Below are 22,320 nucleotides of genomic sequence, written 5' to 3'. Positions count from 1 at the left end.
TTGCAATTTAGTGAGAAGATTCCCTCGCAACGAAAAACGCCTTTCTTTTAATGGTTTCCAGCCCAAATCCTGTATCATTTCTGTGACACTCCCTCCCATATTTAACTATAATACAAAACGTGCTGCTTTTCTTTGGACTTTTTCGATGTACTCCGTCAGTCCTATCTGGTAAGGATCCCTCATCGCGCAGCAGTATTTTCAAGAGGGCGGAAAAGCGTAGTGCAGTTGGTCACCTTAGGTCTGTTACGTTTTTTAAGTGTCCTGCCAATAAAACACAGTCTTTGGTTAGCCTTTCCCCACAACATTTTCTATGTGTTCTTTCCAATTTCAGTTGTTCGTGATTGTAATACCTAGGTATTTAATTGAATTTACGGCTTTTAGATTAGACTGATTTATCGTGTAACCTAAGTTTAACGTGTTCCTTTTAACACTCATGTGGATGAACTCACACTTTCCGTTATTTAGGGTCAACTGCCACTTTTCGGACCATTCAGATATTTTTTCTAAATCGTTTTGCAGTTTGTTTTGGTCTTCTGATGACTTTATTAGTCGATTAACGACAGCGTCATCTGCAAACAACTGAAGACGGCTGCTCAGATTGTCTCCCAAATCGTTTGTATAGGTAAGGAGCAGCAAAGGGCATATAACACTACCTTTGGGAATGCCGGAAATCACTTCTGTTTTACTCGATGACTTTCCGTCAGTTACTACGATCTGTGACCTCTCTGACAGGAAATCACAAATCCAGTCACATAACTGAGACGATATTCCATAACCACGCAATTTCACTACGTGCCGCTTATGTAGTACAGTGGCAAAAGCCGTTCGATCTGAAATCCCTTGTCAATAGCACTCAGAACTTCATGCGAGTAAAGAGCTAGTTGTGTTTCACAGGAACGATGGTTTTTAAACCCATGTTGACTCTGTCTCAATAGACCGTTTTCTTCTAGGTAATTCATAATGTTCGAACACAATATATGTTCTAAAATCCTGCTGCATAGCGACGTTAACGATGTGGGCCTGTACTTTAGTGGATTAGTGCTACTACCTTTCTTGAATATTGGTGTGACCGGTGCAACTTTCCAGTCTTTGGGAACGGATCTTTCGTCGAGAAACGGTTGTATATGATTGTTAAGTATTGAGCTAATGCATCAGCATACTGCGAAAGGAACCTAATTGGTATACGGTCTGAACCACAAGACTTGCTTTTATTACGTGATTTGAGTTTCTTCACTACTCCGAGGATATTTACTTCTACGTTACTGATGTTGGCAGCTGTTATCGATTCGAATTCTGGAATATTTACTTCGTCTTCTTTTGTGAAGGCATTTCGGAAGGCTGTGTTTAGTAACTCTTATTTGGCAGCCCTGTCTTCGATAGTATCTCCATTGCTATCGCGCAGAGAAGACGTTGATATTTTATTGCCGCTATCATACTTCACATACGAACAGAATGTCTTTGGATTTTCTGCCAGGTTTCGATACAAAGTTTCATTGTGTATACTGTTATAGGCGTCTCGCATTGAAGTCCGCGCTAAATTGCGAGCTTCTGTAAAAGATCGCCAATCTTGGGGATTTTGCGTCTGTTTAAATTTGGCATGTTTGTTTCGTTGTTTCTGCAATAGTGTTCTAACCCGTTTTGTGCACCAAGGAGGATCAGCTCCGTCGTTTGTTAATTTATTTGGTATAATATACAGAAAAACGTCGATGGACGATTGTAATTAAATGGAGAGGATCTTGGGGAAAATTTCTGTGTGGTGTAATGAACAGCAGTTTTACAGTTCCCTCAGTACAAGACAGAGCCTATGAAAAAGGGAAAGAACTCAACAGCGTCCGATTACAATAATGCTGGTGAACATCTTAAGCGAATCATATCGTACGTGTACTTAAGGATAATATTAGAAACGATCTAAAATTTGTATCAGTAAAGCGAATGAAAGACAAATTTCAAATGACGAAAACTGCAACAGTTGCGTAACAATTATTTATTAATCACGACTAATTTCATGACTAAGTTTCCTTTAATTTACGTCTACGGTCACAAACTTTTTGTTAACAGATTACCGGTTTCGGTCTTTAATGACAATCATCAGATCTGCAGCAAAAATGGGAAAAACATGAATACACTCGCAAACTGTATACAGCTTGAGAACAATATATACAGCATAATGAAAAGTAGTACTGACAAAATTTACATTTGTGCGATTTAAATATGGAGAGGCATACCTGTTTCATAAAAACAAAGTCCTGATGTACTGCAGCCATAGTGGCATCGTCAAATGTTAAATGCGGAATCAGCACCAGCATAGTCAAATACATATAAATAACATCACATGCTAATGTCGGCATAGACTAGTTTTCAATAATTAATTGAAACGGCGAAAATAAGTAGGTTCATAAAAATATTTACAGCGCCATGTTAGACGAAACATGAAATCGTTATTGTCAGATGGAGAAACCATGAATAATACACTGTTATTATAGCGTAACTGAGCTGTGCAGTGGCTCATGTTGGTTGTTTATAGGTTTCTGTCCTCTGTTGGAGGCCAGACCGTATCGCTTAGCTGACATGGTTGCGGTTGTTGGTCTTCTCGTGTTAACTGGCGCCACTTGGCTTTGCAAGCGTCGCTTGCCCGTTAGTGGCAGCAGCGGCGGTTATTGATATGTAGTAACAGTCGCCCTATCTTTGGGGCGACGTCGTTGTTCTTCCAGGTCGTGTCAGTGTGCAGTTCGGTTGGGGACTCAGCAGGAGCCAGGTCCGCGCAGTGCGGGTACATGCTGGGACCGCTGGCAGCGTGCAAGGATTGCCGTAACCAATGGCCTGTGGTCACGAGAGGCACGACCTCGTCGTAAACCGGATCCTGCAATATTTAAGTTGAGTGCATTTGGATCCAAGTAGAGAAACCTCCAGCATTGCGAGATCTTACGATTCTCCAGTGACTTTGGTTCGTGTTGCTGCTCGTAGTGTGGCCGAGGCGAAGAGCACCGAGTGGAGTGCTTGGGGAAGGCGGATCTGATTGGCTTTCCTAGACTTCTAATTACTATTTTTGCGTTCAGTTTGTTACTATTTGTTAAGTTCAACAGTTCAACAAGCGGTATTTTTCCTGCCTCGTGGCCGCCAACGCCCCATTTACATGCTCTTGGGGTTGATGTATGTAACAGCAGTGTACGCTTCCTCGCCTTGCCGCTGATGTCTGGTTAGGCGCATAGTTTTGACAGCTTTCTTGATTTAGGTTGGTTGGTGATTCTTCTACCCTGGGGGTAGTGGTTCCACAGTGATTCCACAGTATTCTGTGGGCAGAGTCCAGACCGCCGGTTCCGGCTTTGGCGTATTTTTACATCTTTGCATTTGGTTTATTGGACGCCAGGTAGCCTCAGAAAGATTTTCATTAGTCATTTGTTAGACTGCGACCAGCATGAGTTACCATTTTGTGAAGTGATTGCAACTCTTGGCTGCCTTTCTCACGGCTCGCGAAATTGTTTTTTGCTGGACCTACTCACAGGTCGATTCCTGGTGCACCGTCTGTGACTGGCCCTTGTGTTTTATTATTTTATTTGCTGTTTTATTGATTCAAATTTTTCCATATAGCTGCCATTTTTGGCGTTTCAGCAGGTTTAAGTGATTGTGGTACCAAGTTTGCCATCATTTTGTCTCACCCGTTCGTGATCAGTCACCTGTCTTTCTTTTTTTTTAAAAAAAATGGTTCAAATGGCTCTGAGCACTATGGGACTCAACTGCTGTGGTCATCAGTCCCCTAGAACTTAGAACTACTTAAACCTAACTAACCTAAGGACATCACACACATCCATGCCGGAGGTAGGATTCGAACCTGCGACCGTAGCAATCACACGGTTCCGGACTGCGCGCCTAGAACCGCGAGACCACCGCGGCCGGCACCTGTCTTTTTAAATTAACCTTTGCTATTGTATTGCTCTTGTAAAATATGTTTGTAAATTTTTTATAATTGCCGTTCTTGGAGTTACAGGCTTTCAGCCGTGAGTGTGGTTACTTGCCTTAAAATTCTCATTTTGATCACATTCGCTTATTTTTAAAACATTATATGGTTCAAAAATGGTTCAAGTGGCTCTGAGCACTATGAGACTCAACTGCTGAGGTCATTAGTCCCCTAGAACTTAGAACTAGTTAAACCTAACTAACCTAAGGACATCACAAACATCCATGCCCGAGGCAGGATTCGAACCTGCGACCGTAGCGGTCTTACGGTTCCAGACTGCAGCGCCTTTAACCGCACGGCCACTTCGGCCGGCAAACATTATATGCTGTGTGTGTGTATTTTATGCCCATTTGGTAAATTGGAATCCACTGAAAGCTCTATTAATTACACAGTTGTTTATTCCTTCATTAGTAACGTGTGATATCTTGATTTATTGCTGTGTCTGGAATTACCGTTTTAAAATAAATGTGTTTAATTGCAAAAGGGAACCAATAGTAACTGATTACGGCCCCGTCCACAGTCGTAACCGAATTCTGCCTTCCTTGACCACCAGGTTTCAGTAATACAAATTACGACGTCGGGATCTAAAAACTGTGCTATCACTGAGTACATAATTTATGCATATTACGGTTTGATATCAGTTTTATCACCTGGAGATAACGATTTTACTTATCGCCTAACAAAAAGCTGTGAATACTTTTATGATCCTGTTGATGGTCAGACGACTGAGACTGCATGTATAAATAATTTTATTAGCAGGCGATAATATGACATTTTTCAAATATAAAGTATAGGAGCTGTGGCGCACCACCTCGCGAAAAAAAAAAAAATTCGTCTCTAACAATGTTGTTCCTCATGACGTAATATATCACCGGCAGACGTTAGTCAGGAAGATTTTGAAATACCATGGTATGTAGATGCAAATGTAGAAATATTTTGGGAACTGCTATCACATACAAGCTTGGTATTTCTGATATGTAAGGCTTTTAACTTTTCAGGTACTCCTCCGAAGCCAGACGTCCTGTAGCCTGTCTTCACGTGTACGGTGACCATATGGAAATCTTGTTGAAAAGCGTTCAAGTGCAGCTCTGCAGCAATGGCTCCTCAGGGACTCTGAGGTTTCATCTAAGAGTTGAGTAAGTCTTATGAGGGAAACCATTGGTTTATAGATCTGTGTTTACTAGGATTAACGGCTTGTTTCACTGTTCTTTAGTTTCGTTTGTACTTCTAATAATCAAACAGCCTGTAAAAATGGATTATTAGTCTCACTTATTAGTGTCCCTTATTAGTATCCTTCTTACCAGTTACTACCGATCTACTTCAGGGCATACATAAGATTAGTTCACGAACACTACGTTTTATTCGAAGTCAATAAAAACTACAAAATCTTCCCTAGGTTTTTCTAGACACCTTTCCCCAGTTATTCGCAGCATTGAACTGCACTTTTGTATGTTTTCCGCTTCTAAAGTTGAAATGTTCTTCATCCAATTCTCTCTCAACTTTAGATTGCAATTCTTTGGCGGAGTAGGTATTACGCATTGTTCTATATCACGAGAATTTTGTGGTTCTTTCATAGTTTTGGTATTGGCAGCATCATTGGTTTTGTGAAATCATCTGGCCACTCATCTTCCTCATCAATATAACACAAATGCAGTACATCCACATTTGCTTAGTTTAATACTTTGATCAGTTCAATCTGAAGCCCACGTAGACGTTCCACATTTTCTTTCCTTAACTGTCATCTGAGTTCCTTTCATTGCCATCTCAGTTTCTTTGCTAGTGATTGGAAAACTATCCTCTTCCAGTAATTATTTTTTGTTCCACGTATTAAAAGCATCTGGACGCCCTTTTGCCTCATATAATTAACTCTATATTCGTTTCTGTTTTGTAGGTCCATTACCACTCTCATCCTTCATCATCCACATATTGTTTCTCTTTCCCCTTCTGAATTTTTTACTTACATTATTGCTGTACATCAAACAATATCGCCCCTTCCTGTCTAGTGCCTAAATTTCTCAATATTCCTGTTGTTGCCATTCTTCCCCGTATTTATCAGTTTCTTTTTTGTAGTTGATTACTTAGAGCCTTATATAACTTTTTGTACCTTCTCCCGTAAAGGAATTTGTATATTTTCTTGTTTCTTCTATCTTCTCCAACCTGGTCTTTGAAGCCACTTGTTTCATCTGATGCTTTCGGTGTACAGTTTTTCGGACTAATTCAACAATCGTCGCTGTTATCTGGTGGGTTCTGTACTTGTATATCATTTTCCTCGAGTTATTCTTGTACTTATTTCCTTACCTTTTAAGTACTTGTTTATATAAATAATTTTATTAACAGGACATGAATTGATATCCACTCCTGGCAATGTCTTATAATTTTTCAAACATTTTCTCTTTCCTGTCTCAAAACGTAGTCCATGTGCTTCTTATTTGAATCAAGTGGACTACATGTGCATCATATTCCCACTCCCACAAGTCACCGCGGGGGAGGGGGGTGGATCCGTGCGGTCTAGGGCGCCTTGCCACGGTTCACGCGGCTCCCCCCGTCGGAGGTTCGAGTCCTCCCTCGGGCATGGGTGTGTTTGTCGTCCTTAGCGTAAGTTAGTTTAATTAGTGTGTAAACCTACGCAGTTTGGTCCCATAGAACCTTATCACAAATTTCCAAATTTCCCTCAAGCCGAATACTCTAGATAAGTAAATCTTGATGATATATTCAGGAAATAACAGCGCAGCCGTTAGAGTCTCTCTACTTAGACGCATCTGTATGAAGATCGAATATTCGCTTCTTAGGAGGGTGAGCAACGGTAGGTATTTCCAATGACTGTCGCGTCGAGAGTAAACTGGATTTATGTCGCTTCATATGGATCTATCGCCGAATAACAAGTGGTTAAGTGGACTGGTCTATATGCTACTGCTACTTGCCTAGTGAACGGGATCTATAATTATGTGTGGTAGTCTAACTGAACCTTAAACCGATCATCCACAGTCGGAGTGGAACTCCACAAAAGCCATGTAGCACTCGAACAGACATGTTAGAATGGCTTAATACATTTCATGCCCTTACACATTTGGGTTTAAATCCTTCCTACGTAGTAACCACGTAAACCTCTCATAAAAAGTCAGATCCAGAAATGGCACTGAACTTTTAAAATTGAGTTCCTTCATACTGAGGATGACGACGACAACAATGGTTGAAGAGCATTCGTAATGGCATAGACGCGATGACGCATGTTTAGTCTGATGGAAATAGTGGACAGAGGCGACCTGCTATGCTGGTAGTTTGCCGTACCGATATCCAGGAAGCCGGCGGAGACGGCGATGGTGGAGTGCGTGTTCCAGCCGTCCGCCGCGAAGCTGAGGAGCATGCCAAGCAGCCACACCACCAGGCCCATCACGACGTACACCAGCATCACCAGCAGCCACACCATCAGCATCGATCGGCTCCTCTGTCAACACAGCAACCGCGATTTCCAAACAGGAGAAAGAGCGCCGCAGGCAGGCTCCGCAAAGCACGCCGATGGCAGAGTATTCTGTTTCTATTAGAAATAAGTGGTTACAGTCAAACCTATATGTGACACAATACGCCAGGTCGTTAGTCTAGTCGAAAAATAAACAGTGTAAAGATGTGTGATTTTATACTTTCGTATCTGACGTAAGTAGTGTAACCAATGTGTGAAAATAATCACGTCCTTAGTACGGAAGATACTTACAAGGGAACCTCCCCATCGCACCCCCCTCAGATTTAGTTATAAGTTGGCACAGTGGATATGCCTTGAGAAACTGAACACACATTAATAGAGAAAACAGGAAGAAGTTGTGTGGAACTATGAAAAAATGAGCAAATTATATAAACTGAGTAGTCCATGCGGAAGATATGCAACATCAAGGATAATACCCGCACCGCAGCGTCGTGGTCCCCTGGTTAGCGTGAGCAGCTGCGAAACGAGAGGTCCTTGGTTCAAGTCTTCCCTTGAGTGAAAACTTTAATTTTTTATTTTCAGTTTATGTGACAAACTATTATGTTTTCATCAGTTTTTTGGGAGTCATTATCACATCCACAAGAAAACCTAAATCGGGCAAGGTAGAAGAATCCTTTTACCCATTCGCCAAGTGTACAAGTTAGGTGGGTCGACAACAAATTCCTGTCATGTGACGCACATGCCGTCACCAGTGTCGTATAGAATATATCAGACATGTTTTTCTGTGGAGGAATCGGTTGATCTATGACCTTGCGATCAAATGTTTTCGGTTCCCATTGGAGAGGCACGTCCTTTCGTCTACTAATCGCACGGTTTTTCGGTGCGGTCGCAAAACACAGACACTAAACTTGTTACAGTAAACAGTGACGTCAATGAACGAACGGACAGATCATAAATTCGCGAAAATAAATTAAAATTTTCACTCGAGGGAAGACTTGAACCAAGGACCTTTCGCTCCATAGCTGCTCACGCTAACCACGGGACCACGGCGATACTCGACTAACGCTCTCCTTGATGTTATATATGTTGCGCATGGACTACTCAGTTTCTATATTTTGCTTATTTTTTCGTAGTTCCACATAACTTCTTCCTGTTTTCTCGATTGATCTTTGTTCAGTTTTTCAAGGCCTATCGACTGTGACAACTTATAACTAAATCTGAGGGGGGTGCGATGGGGAGGTTCCCTTGTTAGAACTAGGCATCTGGGACATGGAAATTACAATAATTTTCATGTCTCACCAGCTGCAACATAGTCGCGAATATGAACAGTGATCCAATACTGTCAAATGTTTTTTATTCCAGTCTTTGATCACAGTACGAATTCCTTTGACGATGACCTGTTTCAGTCAGTGACCATCTTCAGATTTGTTCTACCATTAAGCTTTATCACTTTAGGAAATTGTGCCGAAAGATCTGAAGATGGTCATTACTGACTGAAACCGGTCATCTTCAAAGGAATTAATATTTTGATCAAATACTGGAAAAAAAACATTTGAATTTTCATCTCTCCATCATTGCTGACGACAGCATCTCATTAAAAAAAGATATAGCCGCGATACATTTTATTATGTGAAAATCACAGTGCTCCTTGTGCTGTACTTTATTGATACTGATCAGTTATACAACGTACATGATAGACTTCGGAATACATAATAAGATTTATGTAGGTAGTCTTGCAGACATAGAAGGCGCCAGGTTATGGGAGTGACAGCAGAATATTTCGCAGGTAAATTGCACTTGCGGAAGATGAAGTTAATCTGAGCTATATGATAAGAAAGCTTAAAGAGGAATACAATAAGGATGCCCTGAAATTGAACGAGGCTGTTGAAACGGTAAAAGTAAATAATTTGGAGATGGACGGAGCAGTAATTGCAGCCATCGAAAAAGCAAAATTTCTTCGGGTATTTTTTAAGGGACAGGGCACAAGTAATGATGAAATCACGAATAGGATTAATAGAGGGCGAGCTGTAACAAGGGCAATGAACTCTGTTCTGTGGACAAAAAGATAAGAAGAACAACGAAGAAGAGGATGTGCAAACTACAGTCCAGAGCGTACGTTTGTACGCAGCAGAAACCTAGGACAATAGCAAACAAAAAATCTGCTTGCCTGCCGCTGTAATGGATTACTTAAGACGAAGATCAAGTTGTACTAGCATTGATGGAATAAGAAATGGCGTAATCCGACGAAGAATGAAAATTGATAGGAGTATCTCTGACGACATACAACATAAACAGCTGATATGGTTTGGTCATTTGAAATGAATGAAGACAGAATACCAGAAGCTACTACTATGGGTACCACCATAGCGGATGAAAATGGGTCACCCGGCACACAACTGGAGGAGGCACCGGAAGCAAGGACGCTTTATTACAGTAACAAATCATTTTTTTTTTATATTGTTGGCGGTCAGGAGTGATTCCGAACACAGGCCCATGATATTTGACGTTGGAGCAAGTAAAAGATGGCAGAATCGATCAGTGTTCAATAATTGATTGCCTCATACGAAGTTAATTGACAATGAAATTAAATTTCTTGAAAGCAGGCAGTTGTATGTAGGCTGTAATTAATTTCCTCTTATAATCATTGGTGATTATTGTTAGGTTTGTCATGTTCCTTACTGCGTTAATACGGAGACAGTTTCTTTTCAAGGAGTTTTCAGGTACAATCTCTGTAGAGCCAGAAAATATGTCGAATGTAATTTTTGGTTTCTTGTTAAAGAATGGAGGTTTCTTAATTGGCCTCCGAATGTTTGCCCAGAATCTGCTGAACATATTAGAAGAACTTACTGTGTGATGCTGTTCTCTTCCGCGATCGAGACAGATACAGATTTGAGTAATTAAGTTGCATACGACATGTCAACAGTCTCACCATAAGCGGGGAGGAATGAGAGTCAAGTTCACCATTCTTCGTCTTCCCTGTAGAACGTTTGCTTCCAACGTCCTGTGAAAACTTTTTCTGCAGTATATTTGGGTATTCCTCACACTCCATACTGCATGTCAATCATCGATGGATGATTTTCAGCTTCACAGATGAAATCTTCTGTATTGACTTCCACCACTAGCCAACAATATGAGCTACACCACCGTACTACCACAGTAACAGAAGCAGCAAGCAATCCCAATACGTCACGAGGCGACTGTTAACATGCTGCCCTGCTTAGCCGGTCAGCGCTGCCACCGAGTGGCGTCGTGTGAAGCCCGCTTTTGGAGGCGTAGTTCCTCCGGTGGTGGCGCACTGGCGCTTCTGAGCTACTAACTACTAGTAACCGTAGTCCGCCAGTGAGCGTCGCACAAGATCGGTGGCGCTGCTCTTCCATTTAAACCGAAGCTTTTGCGAGCGGAAGCGCCACTGAGTAGCCTTTGTCAGTGGCTCCGTGTGAAGGCGGGCTTACGGTCGTGCTGATGCTCTCTATCCATGATCCAAGGCGGTAGGCAGGAGCGTGTGGCGTCCTGGGTTTGAACTCACAATACTCGAAGACTGGCTGGAGTGTCAGGCGGTGGCATACAATGAGGGTCCTCGCCTCGGCAGCTCTCGGTCGGAGCCTGGAACCATCAGGGATAGATGACGGCTCATAGAGAGTGGCTTTGTCTAGTTGCTGGTGCTGCTCGATAAGGCTACAGCCCTTTGGCTGCACATCTGATTGCGCTCGACGAGAACACGGCACCGATGGAATGAAGCTACCGGCTGAATTGACGACACAAGTGCTTGCCCTACCCAGGTGTGTCTTGACAAGTGCTCAGTTCCCGTTACGTAGCTGGCTGCGAATCGTTGCTTCATGCTACAACATGTTGCAGCAATCCAGCCCACACTTACGGTGGAGCACTACGCCGTCCTATTGCAGCGTTTAAGTGCAAAGTTACCTGGGCGACAGGCCCGCATGTCCCTTGGCTGATTGCTGTGTCCGCCTGAGACCGAAGCCACAAAACGTGACCCGCATTCCATCATTGTACTACGTGGTTCAAAAATGTTCAAATGTGTGTGAAATCTTATGCGACTTAAGTGCTAAGGTCATCAGTCCCTAAGCTTACACACTACTTAACCTAAATTATCGTAAGGACAAACGCACACACCCATGCCCGAGGGAGGACTCCAACCTCCGCCGGGATCAGCCGCTCAGTCCATGTACTACGTGGTAAAGGCTACCACTTGTCACTGGCTACCCATGCGTAGACGTTTTCCATTGAAGATATATAGCTGTGAATCGTTTCCTAGACAAATGTCGCGATCGAATGAATCATGTGACAGCCGAAGGAAGTCCGCAATCTTTCACACAATGAAATGAGTAAAAACCCTTACCGAAATAAGAATTTGAAATGAACACTTTCTTTCTAGGTAATCAAGGGTATAAGAAAGAAGAAAACAATGATGTACACACTTTCAAATATGTATCTCGTTCAACATACTAATGCTGAGTTTAGAGATGAAAAGTGTTTGCAAGAATCATTCTGCGGTTCAACTAAACCCCACTGACGAGTACGTGCTCCAGTTGAGCGGCGTGACGTTGTGGACCTGCGGGAAAGGGGATTGATTTATCAACAGATTGCTGCACATGTTGGGCCCAATACATCAACGATGTGTCGCTGCCTTCATTAGTGGTACGAGGAATTTTTCCGCACTTGTAGACAAATTTTTGGACGTCTGTGTAGTAGGGCTGCTGATAAAAATATCAATATATCGACATCTTTTCAAAACTGTTTACCCCATGTATCCATATATCGATATCAAAATGTCAGTATCGAGTACGGATTTTATTACTTTATATCAAAATTTTTTTACAATTTGCGGTAAATATTTGAAGTTCTTCTTTTGAAACTGTAGTAGAACATAATTTTACTTTCACTGTGTGAAGGAGTGTCATTACCTTTTGAACTGTCATCACATACAATCTTCCTCTTTGACTCTGTGAAGTAAGTGCGTGTGGCACGAAAGAAGAAGTCCGATTGCACTGGGGGTGGGGATGTGAGTGGAATAACAAGATTCCTGACGTGAAGAAATAGCACTCCAGTTGTGTCAAAAATTGTTTTGTTCAGAAAAAATTGCTGAAAATGATATCTGAATGACAAGACTGCTCATGACGGTGGGCAGAGACTTGCGAGGGGGAATGCTGACGTAATCGGCGCTCAGTGCTACTAGTAGAAACTGCAACGTTTAACATCACCAAGGCAATTTTCACACTACAACTGCTGGGTCGCTCGCGCCGGCAAAGAGCGCCGGCGGCCATCTTCGCAGGAAGCGAGTAAGTATTTCAAACGAGTTTAATAATTCTTGACTGCGTGTTTAAGTGCCTACAAGTTCTCGATAGTACATGATAATGTTAAAGCCTTTAGTTGGCATCATTTCAATTAAATATTGATTTCCCATGGGCCCTGCAGGAGTCGAGTGTCCGTGAAGAGTGGCGGACAAGGCCACTATAGTGACGTCACAAGAGCGTTACAGGGCCCATATATCTCGATGGTCCAGTTAGCAGGTATGCCAATATTTTCACCGTCGATACAACGATACTTTTCTTCGATATATTGAGAACCGATAATGATATCTTTTTAATTATCGATATACCAGATTCCCGTTATTTTTAAAAAATATTAGTCGGCCTACTGCGTATTGCAGACATACGTTAAGATCAGTGCGTTGTGCGAGCAGCGCTAGCCAAGCGAACATCATACAGGGATCATATCCGGGCACATGTTGCACCTGCTGTGTGATCAGGAACCATTCGGAACCATATGTTTGTAGCAAGATTAAGATGACGTGTGCCTCTGCCCAGGCTCCCGCTGATGCCACGACACCGCCAAGCACGGCTACTCTAGTGCCGTGAAAGCGTTGACTGGAGAGTGTAATGGATATCTGTTGTCGCTTCCCGCGCCCGGGTTCCCGGGTTTGATTCCCGGCGGGTCAGGGATTTTCTCTGCCTCGTGATGACTGGGTGTTGTGTGATGTCCTTAGGTTAGTTAGGTTTAAGTAGTTCTAAGTTCTAGGGGACTGATGACCATAGCTGTTAAGTCCCATAGTGCTCAGAGCCATTTGGAGATCTGTCTGTAACTGAGTGATGGCGTAGACCTGTTGTGCTTCTTACTCCAGCGTTCATTCAACCAGACACACAAGTTCCATCACAGGCTTCATTGTGTGGGGTTCCATTGTAAAGAAATTGCTTTCCCCGAAAGTCGATAATATTTTTTTTTTCTTTTGTGCATTACCTTGTCACAGTACGTATGTATCATTTATTTCAACTATTCTTTATTTGTTAATACGTCATATCGTTTCTTCATTCATTTTGCTACTGTTTTATATTTTACATATATGAATATTCTGGTTTTATATTCTTGGTTAGGCTAGGAGAAGTACTGTGTCAGAGAGACAGCGAACGACTATCGATAGAGAGCGTGCGAGTTGCTGTGGTATCGTGGCCGGTTCGCGGGTAGAGAAACGTTGCAAAGTTCGGCGTCAAAGACGGTGATACGCGGAGGACAAATTAATTACATACAGTGCGTCCGCTGTGTTAGTAGGAGATCGTGCATTATTAAGCGAACAGTAAAACCTGAAAAGTATATTGAGTGTTTGCAGTGACGATTTTACATACTGCGTGAACTTGTGACAATTAGCCGTGAACCAGACACCATTGTCGTGTGGAAACACTAACTGTTAGAATTGCGTGAAAGTGGCGCAAACCAAAATGTTAAGTAAACGAACAGTGCTGTGATATGATCAAGAAACATTTATTATATCATCCAAACTGCCTTAAAGACGACGACGTAAATTGAACTCATGTTTAACTCACTGTTATAGTGATAAACACAGTTGACTGTTTTCCTGTGACAACACAGTGAAAGAACTGTGCGAAGTATTGGCATTAACCGGCTATATATCGTAAATACTAAAGACATTGCATAATTCCGACCTACCCGCAGAGCGTGATAAATAAACTTTTAATAATAAAACGTCGCGCGCGTAACGACAACGCACACACTGGAACTATTATTTTGCACCAGTGCTACCAGCTGATTTGACTACAACGGAGACGTGGACCACCGCCATAACTGGAATATTAATGAAACAGGAGCATCCATCATTATCTTCACGCCACGAACCAGGATTAACTTCACACATCGTCCGCGCGAACCACCGCTGACGTCATCCCACTGCCTGGAGCAACAGTTAAGACATTAAAAGAAAATTATTACGCTCTCTCTCATTTCAAAATTAAAGCCAATTGCAGTTAAATTATCAATTTTAAAAATACTGTCACAATGTCAAGGTTCAAATGGTTCAAATGGCTCTGAGCACTATGGGACTTAACTTCTAAGGTCATCAGTCCCCTAGAACTTAGAACTACTTAAACCTAACTAACCTAAGGACATCACACACATCCATGCCCGAGGCAGGATTCGAACCTGCGACCGTAGCGGCCGCGCAGTTCCAGACTGTAGCGCCTTTAACCGCTTGGCCACCACGGCCGGCTGTCAAGGTTCAATTTTGTTTAGTTCCAATAAATATTCTTTCCATTATTTCGTCTTGTTGACAGTGTTGAAAACCCGCCAAATTAAAGTTCAATTAATAATTTTCTTTCAAAATTCTTCTCAGACATTTTGCTGCTCATCATAATTTAATTTTAATGTTTTTGTGTAACTTCTTTTGGAGGGAGTACATATTTTATTTTTTGTACATTACAATTAGCTACCATGAAATTACGTATATTACCAATTGATGCTATACGCCATTACTGCTTGAAAACTGACCAATAGTATTTTTGCACCTATTTTCTCATTGGCTGTCAGGTTCAAAACAAAAATACGTATTTCGTGGGCATCTAGCAGATGCGCGACGTCTATGTAGGTGCCTACAATATATATATATATATATATATATATATATATATATATATATATATATATATATATATATATATATATTTTACTTTTACAGGTTTACTGGAATTATATTGACTTTAATTGTTCACTTGGCGCCCGTTAAAGTGATTTATCGCATCTATATAATAATTGTACTGAATTACCTAATTTATTTTTTTATTATGTAAACATTGGCATACCATATTTAGATTAAAATTGACGTCTTATTAATTAGCCCCACATAAGATTCTGCACGTTCTGACAAAGACTATGCCAAAACTTTTTTTTTCGTCCATGACTAACAGGGGTAGTCAGATTCCTTGTATAGGTCATGTTTTTTTTTCAGAAGTAGAGAACCAGTTTCCTTCCACCATCAGACACAACAATTACATCTCGCGATCACATAAGCTGTTTCCGCAGGGCCAGTGCCCGCAACATTTCACGTGCTGCTGCCATATCTCCGACAGTAAGTTGATGTGCTTTATCAGGAGGACAATGCGCGTCCACATAAGACAGCTGCCTCGCAACGTGCTCTTCGTGTTGTACAACTGCCCTGGCTAGCAAGACCTCCGAGATCTCTCGCCAATTGAACACGAGTGAGACACAATGATGTGGTATCTATCTCGTTGTTCCGGGACTGCAAGAACTATAGTCGAGTTGCAATAAAAGGCGCAAGATGCTTCGGAGTCTATCGCAGGTTGCTATTGGGCACCTTTATGATAGTCTGCATGCACGAATACATGTCTGTGCTACCGCCAGGGGTTTTGTACACTGTGTTTCGATGTGACTACTTCGCCACCGTTTATCGTGACGTGTGTGTTACATTTGATCTCAATATGTTATCATATATACCTGTGATGATGAACTACCTGTCACCTCAATCCTCAATAAAATGACCTTCGTCTTCAGCAGGATCCAACATTTTATTTATTTATTTATTTATTTTTTGTCGACAGTGTATATTAAGCAATCTAGAGGGATTTCGTCACAGAATGCACCTGGTTCGTCGCTGTGTTCTTGTGTGTCAGAGATTGGTGTTGTGGATATCGTGATATCCAGAAACATATGTTGAAAACTAAAGGAATGAACTATATGTACTTTCTGCAGTAAAAGTTTTAAACCAGTAGTATTCATACTGGCTAGTTATCTACCGTGAATTATATAGAATTTTCTATGAATTTTGTACTGCATTATGCTGATATAGCTTCTCCTGTGGAACACCTAGTTCACATAAAGAATTCTCTTTGTAAACAATTTTTAATTTACTTCGGCCCTTCAAGTTTTGTTGACTTCATGCCCTAACTGAATACCATTCATGCGCAAAGTATAAACATAACTTATAAAGCATTTTGTAAGACTTTCGTAATAAGATAAAATGATCTGAAAATAATAAAAATAACTATTTCTCGCCACCGTTTGTGAATGTGTTTCAAGAGAGAGATGCGGCTATAACTGGTGGAAACAGGGTGCTGTACATAACTGCGTACTAATAACATAATTTGTGAATATGACACGCAGTTCTACAGCTGGAGACCTACTTCCCACAGCATGCAATTAACAGCACGTGACATGAAATGTTTGCACACAGAAGTGTTAGCTTTGTAATGACAGAAATGCGAAGTTCCTGCTTTTCGTGGCTGTAATGACATGCACACTGTCATCAGATAACTGAGTACGCTTTTCTGTTATTTACAAGCACTCAGTGATCGTATCTAGAACTGTTTGCATGTACTGCCAGGCAATCCCACTTTCGCTACACTTCTTTGCTACTGACGCCAGAGAATTATAATTTTTCACATTTTTGACGACTGGTGTGCAGGAGTCTAAGGAGATAGCACTCTAGAGATCATCTGGCTGAGATTTTAATGTGCCTGCTGTTCTGGTAAGTGGTGGGAGCAATACCAGCAGAAGATACAGTATTAGTTACGGCAAAAACACGTCACTGAATCCAGCATGACAATTCGTGCAGAATCGATGTGCAGACAGATAAATGTAGCTCTTAAAATCGATGAATGAACAATTGTTCATCGGCCTATTCTAGTTCCGTCCACGTGTGGCATGGAGGATCGCCGAAGCAGGTAACAGTCGGTAACGAAACTGATGGTAGCAATTCAGATGGGTTTCTTACAAAGCTGCTTGCTGTTTGTCGGTTCGACATAATGATAAATGATAACATTAAAGGTACACGGCAACAGTATATTATACTGCATCTAATAAAAAAGATAGAGGTAAGTAATAGGACTGACAGAGGATACCGAAAAAGCTGAAAGAGGGGTAGCTTCTTTCCTTTGTACTGCAGTCAATAACTGAGGGAGTGTCATGAATATGATATCCGAGTATGGGCGAAATCTTTTCACGAAATTCCATTCAGTAGTTTTTCGATCCAAATGCGAAAATATTTTGTTGTCGTCCACATTCATACGGAGAAATGATCATCGTTATAAAATAGGTATCAAAGCTCTCACGGAGAGCTTTAAGAGCTAGCTCTTCCCGGGCACTGTTCGAGAGTATAACGATAGAGTAGTGTAAAAGTGGTTCGACGAACCCTCTGCGAGGCACTTAAGTGTGAATTGCAGAGTAGTCGTGTAGATGCAGACTGTGCCGGTTGTCCGCACATTTCGAATTCGCCGCGCGGCTGATCGGCTGTTGGAAACCCGATTCCGCGCCACCTGGTGTGAATGGGTAGCTTGTGGGTGCCGGCACACGACAGCCGTTGACCTGGTTCGCGGACGCGCAGCACATGAACGAACGCTGTCGGCGTGCAGAGGAGGAACGGCGATAAAAACTAACAGCACAGGCGGTGGTGCAGCTGAAGGAGTCTTGATGCCGCACTGGGTGTACGCCGGTAGTGAAGCAGACTGCGGGCGGATAATTGCTGTTGTTCAAAGGGACGAGGACTGTTTGTTGCATGAGAAGTGCCTCTAAATGCCTCTGTACTCTCGATACGAAAGCCGGCTCCGCATGTACGAGGGTTGGAACTTTACTCGTGGCAACTATTTATTTGCAGCTCGTACAAAATAGATACGTGTTTCAAAGTTTTCGTGACCTTCAAAATAGTCACCAGCATTGTGTATAACCCGTTGCCAGCGATGCGGGAGTCGTAGGACACTCTTAGCAGGGCCAGTTGTGTTGACAGTTCGAGCGGTGCGGTCTATTGCCCGACGAATTTGTAGCCAGTTTTGAAGTGAATGCCGTGAAGTGTTTCCTTCAGTTTAGTAATCGAGTTGAACTTACGAGGGCTTAAGTCAGGTGGTATAGCAGTAGGTGGTATAGCACTTAGCAGCCCTATCAGTCAAACAAAACAGTAACAGCTTGCACTATCCTGCAAAATGATGGTCAGGTCCTGCAAAAAGTTTCATCACTTCTGTCTCTATGCTGTTCATTTTTGGAACACAACCTACGACCAGCTTGGAGACAGAAGTGATGACACTTTCTGCAGGACCTGGCCATCATTTTGCATGACAGTGCTCAACCACGTACAGTGCAAGCTGTTACTGATTTGTTGCCACTATTAAAGTTCCAACCTTCGTATTTGTTTTGTGGGCGTCAACTGCAGAAATCATATACCAGGCGGCCTCCGCTTTAGAGTACCGCATCACCCCTTTAGAATTGACCAGAGTACGCAAGAGGGGTGTGAGCATGGGACTAATGTCATAATTGTCTATGTCATAGTAGTTGCCGGCTGGTATTTATTTGACGAATGCCTGTACTACGTGATGTGTGACGGATTTGTTTGTTGGATCGTGTTTGATTGTTTGCGACTGAACTGGTTTATCACACGAGAGCAAGCCCTCGCTGTTCCACTGGTTCTAGGAAGATTAACTTAATTTTACGCTTAATGAAAAAATTCTAAGATCTAATATAGTTAGTTATCTTTTGGATAAATTGAAGAGACATTAAGAGTGTACTGAATTTCCTATTTTGATCAGAGTGAGTTTTGTTTTCTGGGTTAGACTGTAGCAGTATTTTATTAATGGGCCATTTTAACATCATTTGTTCCCTTTAAAAGAACATAAATTTTCATGAAAAACTGTATTTCCTCTCTTACGTAAATTTTGAAGATTGGTGTCACTGAGGTAGCGCCTCAATGTATGTGGCATTAAAAGAACTGCGCCATGTGAGCTTTATTAAAAGCCGGCTGGAGTGGCCGTGCGGTTCTAGGCGCTTCAGTCTGGAGCCGAGCGACCGCTACGGTCGCAGGTTCGAATCCTGCCTCGGGCATGGATGTGTGTGATGTCCTTAGGTTAGTTAGGTTTAATTAGTTCTAAGTTCTAGGCGACTGATGACCTCAGAAGTTAAGTCGCATAGTGCTCAGAGCAATCTGAACCATTTTTTATTAAAAGTATTCCTAACGAATGCTTGCACAGAATTAGGTCCAATATATGTGTCTGTAAATCAACCAGTGCACATCTCCACCAATTTTTGTTTTGTTTAAATGGCAAATATCTTAAGTTTTCCGACTAGTAAAGGAGTACATGTAGATGTAGATAAGCTTCTAACGATGGAAATGTCATCTGCTGTCTGCAACATTCTCGACGTCACAGAGACCTCGAAGATAATACAGACCCACCGGTCTTGTCCTGTCAGAAATATGGCGCCTGTTTTACAAATTAGCGGCTATGCGAACCACAGATGATCAGAAAATCATATCACCGCGTCAGGTGTTGCGCCTATATGACAAATATGATGTGTCAACTTTCGTTCTCTTAGGAAGCTCCAGATACGTACATCGTGACGCTTTAAACGGAACAGGGACTTCCCTCCAGAACATACATACAGCACAGTGTCACATCTGACATCTCGTAAGGTACTGCATGGAACAACCTAAAATCCAGCCACCGCTACAAGAACTATCATCTGAAACATTGCACACGAATGAGACGTCTTCTACATTTATTCATATACTGAAATTTTCACAGCTGTATAGCGTAGACTCGGAGGTCATAACATTAGTAAGAATTTTTAAATGAAGAGGTGTCTGTTTAGTTTTGCCAATTGCAACAGTTTTTATTTTTGTTCGAGTTATAATGAACTTTGCTACAACGTTTTGAATTAATTAATCTATCAGAGTAAAAGAACATGAAAGGGAAGCAGTATTTCAGAAGAAGTTTAATCTATCCCTGAGGCTATTCACTCTGTGTACTGAGCAAGGTGTATGGATAGAGGAGATGTAAACTGTACATGGGAATTAACAAGAAAAGCTTTGTGGAAAAGAGGAATTTGTTTACGTTTGTGTAAGATCTTGTTTTTTTGAGACATCAGTCATCTGACTGGTTTGATGCGGCGCGGTACGAATTCCTCTCCTGTGGCAACCTCTTCATCTCAGTGGAGCACTTGCTACATACGTCCTCAATTATTTGTTGAGTGTATTCCAATCTCTATCTTCCTATACAGTTTTTACTTTCTCCTGCTCCCTCTAGTACCATGGAAGTTATTTCCTAATGTCTTAACAAATGCCCTGCCATCTTGGCCCTTTCTTCTTTCATTTCTTTCCTTGGTGACTCTGAGCAGAACCTCCTCATTCCTTACCTTATCAGTCCACCTAATTATTAACATTCGACTGTAGCAGCACATCTCAAGTGTTTCGATGTTTATCTGCTCTGGTTTTACGACATTCCAATGCTGTGCTCCAAACTCACATTCTCAGTAATTTCTACCTCAAATTAAGGTCTATGTCTGATATTAGTAGACTTCTTGGACAGGAATGTCCTTTTTGCCTGCACTAGTCTGCTTTTTGTGTCGTCCTTGCTCGGCCTGTCATGGGTTATTTTGCCGCCCAGGCAGCAGAATTCTTTAACTTCATCTACTTCGTGATCACCATCCTGATGTTACGTTTCTCGCTGTTCTCATTTCTTCTGCTTCTCATTACTTTCGTCTTTCTTCGACTTACTCTCAATCCATGTTCTGTACTCATTAGACCATTCTATTCAACAGATCCTGTAAATCTTCACTTTCACTGAGGATAGCAATGCCATGTGAGAATCTTATCAGTGATATCCTTTCACCTTGAATTTTAATTCCATTCTTGAACCTTTCTTTTATTTTCGTCATTGCTTCTTCGATGTATGGATTGAACAGTTAGGGCGAAAGAGTATTCCTGCGTTACACCCCTTTTTAATCCGAGCACTTCACTCTTGGTCTTCCGCTGTTATTGTTCGCTCTTGGCTCTTACACATACTGTATATTACTCATCTTTTCCCTATTTTTCTGAGATTGTCAGTCATGTGAAAAGATTGGACTGTGGAAAAATTGGGACTTTGTAGTGGCGCTATGACCGCATTTGAGCGCCCCACAAACTAAACTTCATCAAACATAAAAAATAGAACTGTAAGTGTTAGGAAGTATTTCCGGAGGTATTTGGAGTGTAGCCTTGTGCGGAAGTGAAATTGTGGACGATAAACAATACAAGTCGACGACAGAAGATCTGAAATATAGTGTTGCAGAAGAATGCTGAAGAGTAGGCGGGTTGGTAGGGTAGTTAACGAAAAGGTATTGAATCTAATAAGGTAGAAAATAAATGTGTGGCAGAACTTGACTAAAATAAAGGATCGGAATTCTAAAGCGCGGAATAATGTTTGGCAACAGAGGGAAACGTGGTCGTGGGCGGAGGGGGTGCGGGTATGGTTGGGAGTTGGTTACAATTGTTGAATAACACTTGCACAAAGTAAGCGGTTTCAAATGGCTATAGTTCACTGCAGTTATATAGAGATGCAGAAGCTTGCACAAGACAGGCAGAAATGCAGTATTGCATCAAACTAGTACAATTAGAACTGAAGACCACAACAGACGTTCATTTATCGTGGCCAGAGTAGGACCATCAGCCCCTCTTACATATAAGCGAGCGTTTACTTCAGGAAAAGTCTCAGAAGGAGAATGGTAACTAGCCTTTATCCCGTATGGGAGTGGCGGACCAAGTGCCACAGTGTCAATAAACAGTCTCAGGGACGAGTTCCCGGATCAATGCAACCTCAAAATGCTAACACTGTGCACTTACTTCCATCCTTTGATAACACGGAAGCGATGCATCGTCTCTTTCATAGCA

The 22,320-nt window shown here is 41.8% G+C and overlaps 1 protein-coding gene across 1 annotated transcript in view; it reads right to left on the bottom strand.

Annotated features, from left to right (window-relative positions):
* Positions 1–22,320, bottom strand: part of LOC126195393 (uncharacterized) — a 104,934-nt gene that overhangs the window by 3,169 nt on the left and 79,445 nt on the right. Inside the window, exon 8 of the mRNA XM_049933989.1 lies at positions 7,244–7,400. Within this exon, the coding sequence (XP_049789946.1) occupies positions 7,244–7,400 (157 nt within the window). The remainder of the gene's footprint in view (positions 1–7,243; positions 7,401–22,320) is intronic.

The sequence above is a fragment of the Schistocerca nitens genome, chromosome 1 (assembly GCF_023898315.1).
Source record: "Schistocerca nitens isolate TAMUIC-IGC-003100 chromosome 1, iqSchNite1.1, whole genome shotgun sequence".
Classification (NCBI taxonomy): Eukaryota; Metazoa; Arthropoda; class Insecta; order Orthoptera; family Acrididae; genus Schistocerca; species Schistocerca nitens.
This window is presented reverse-complemented; position numbering and strand designations above follow the sequence as displayed.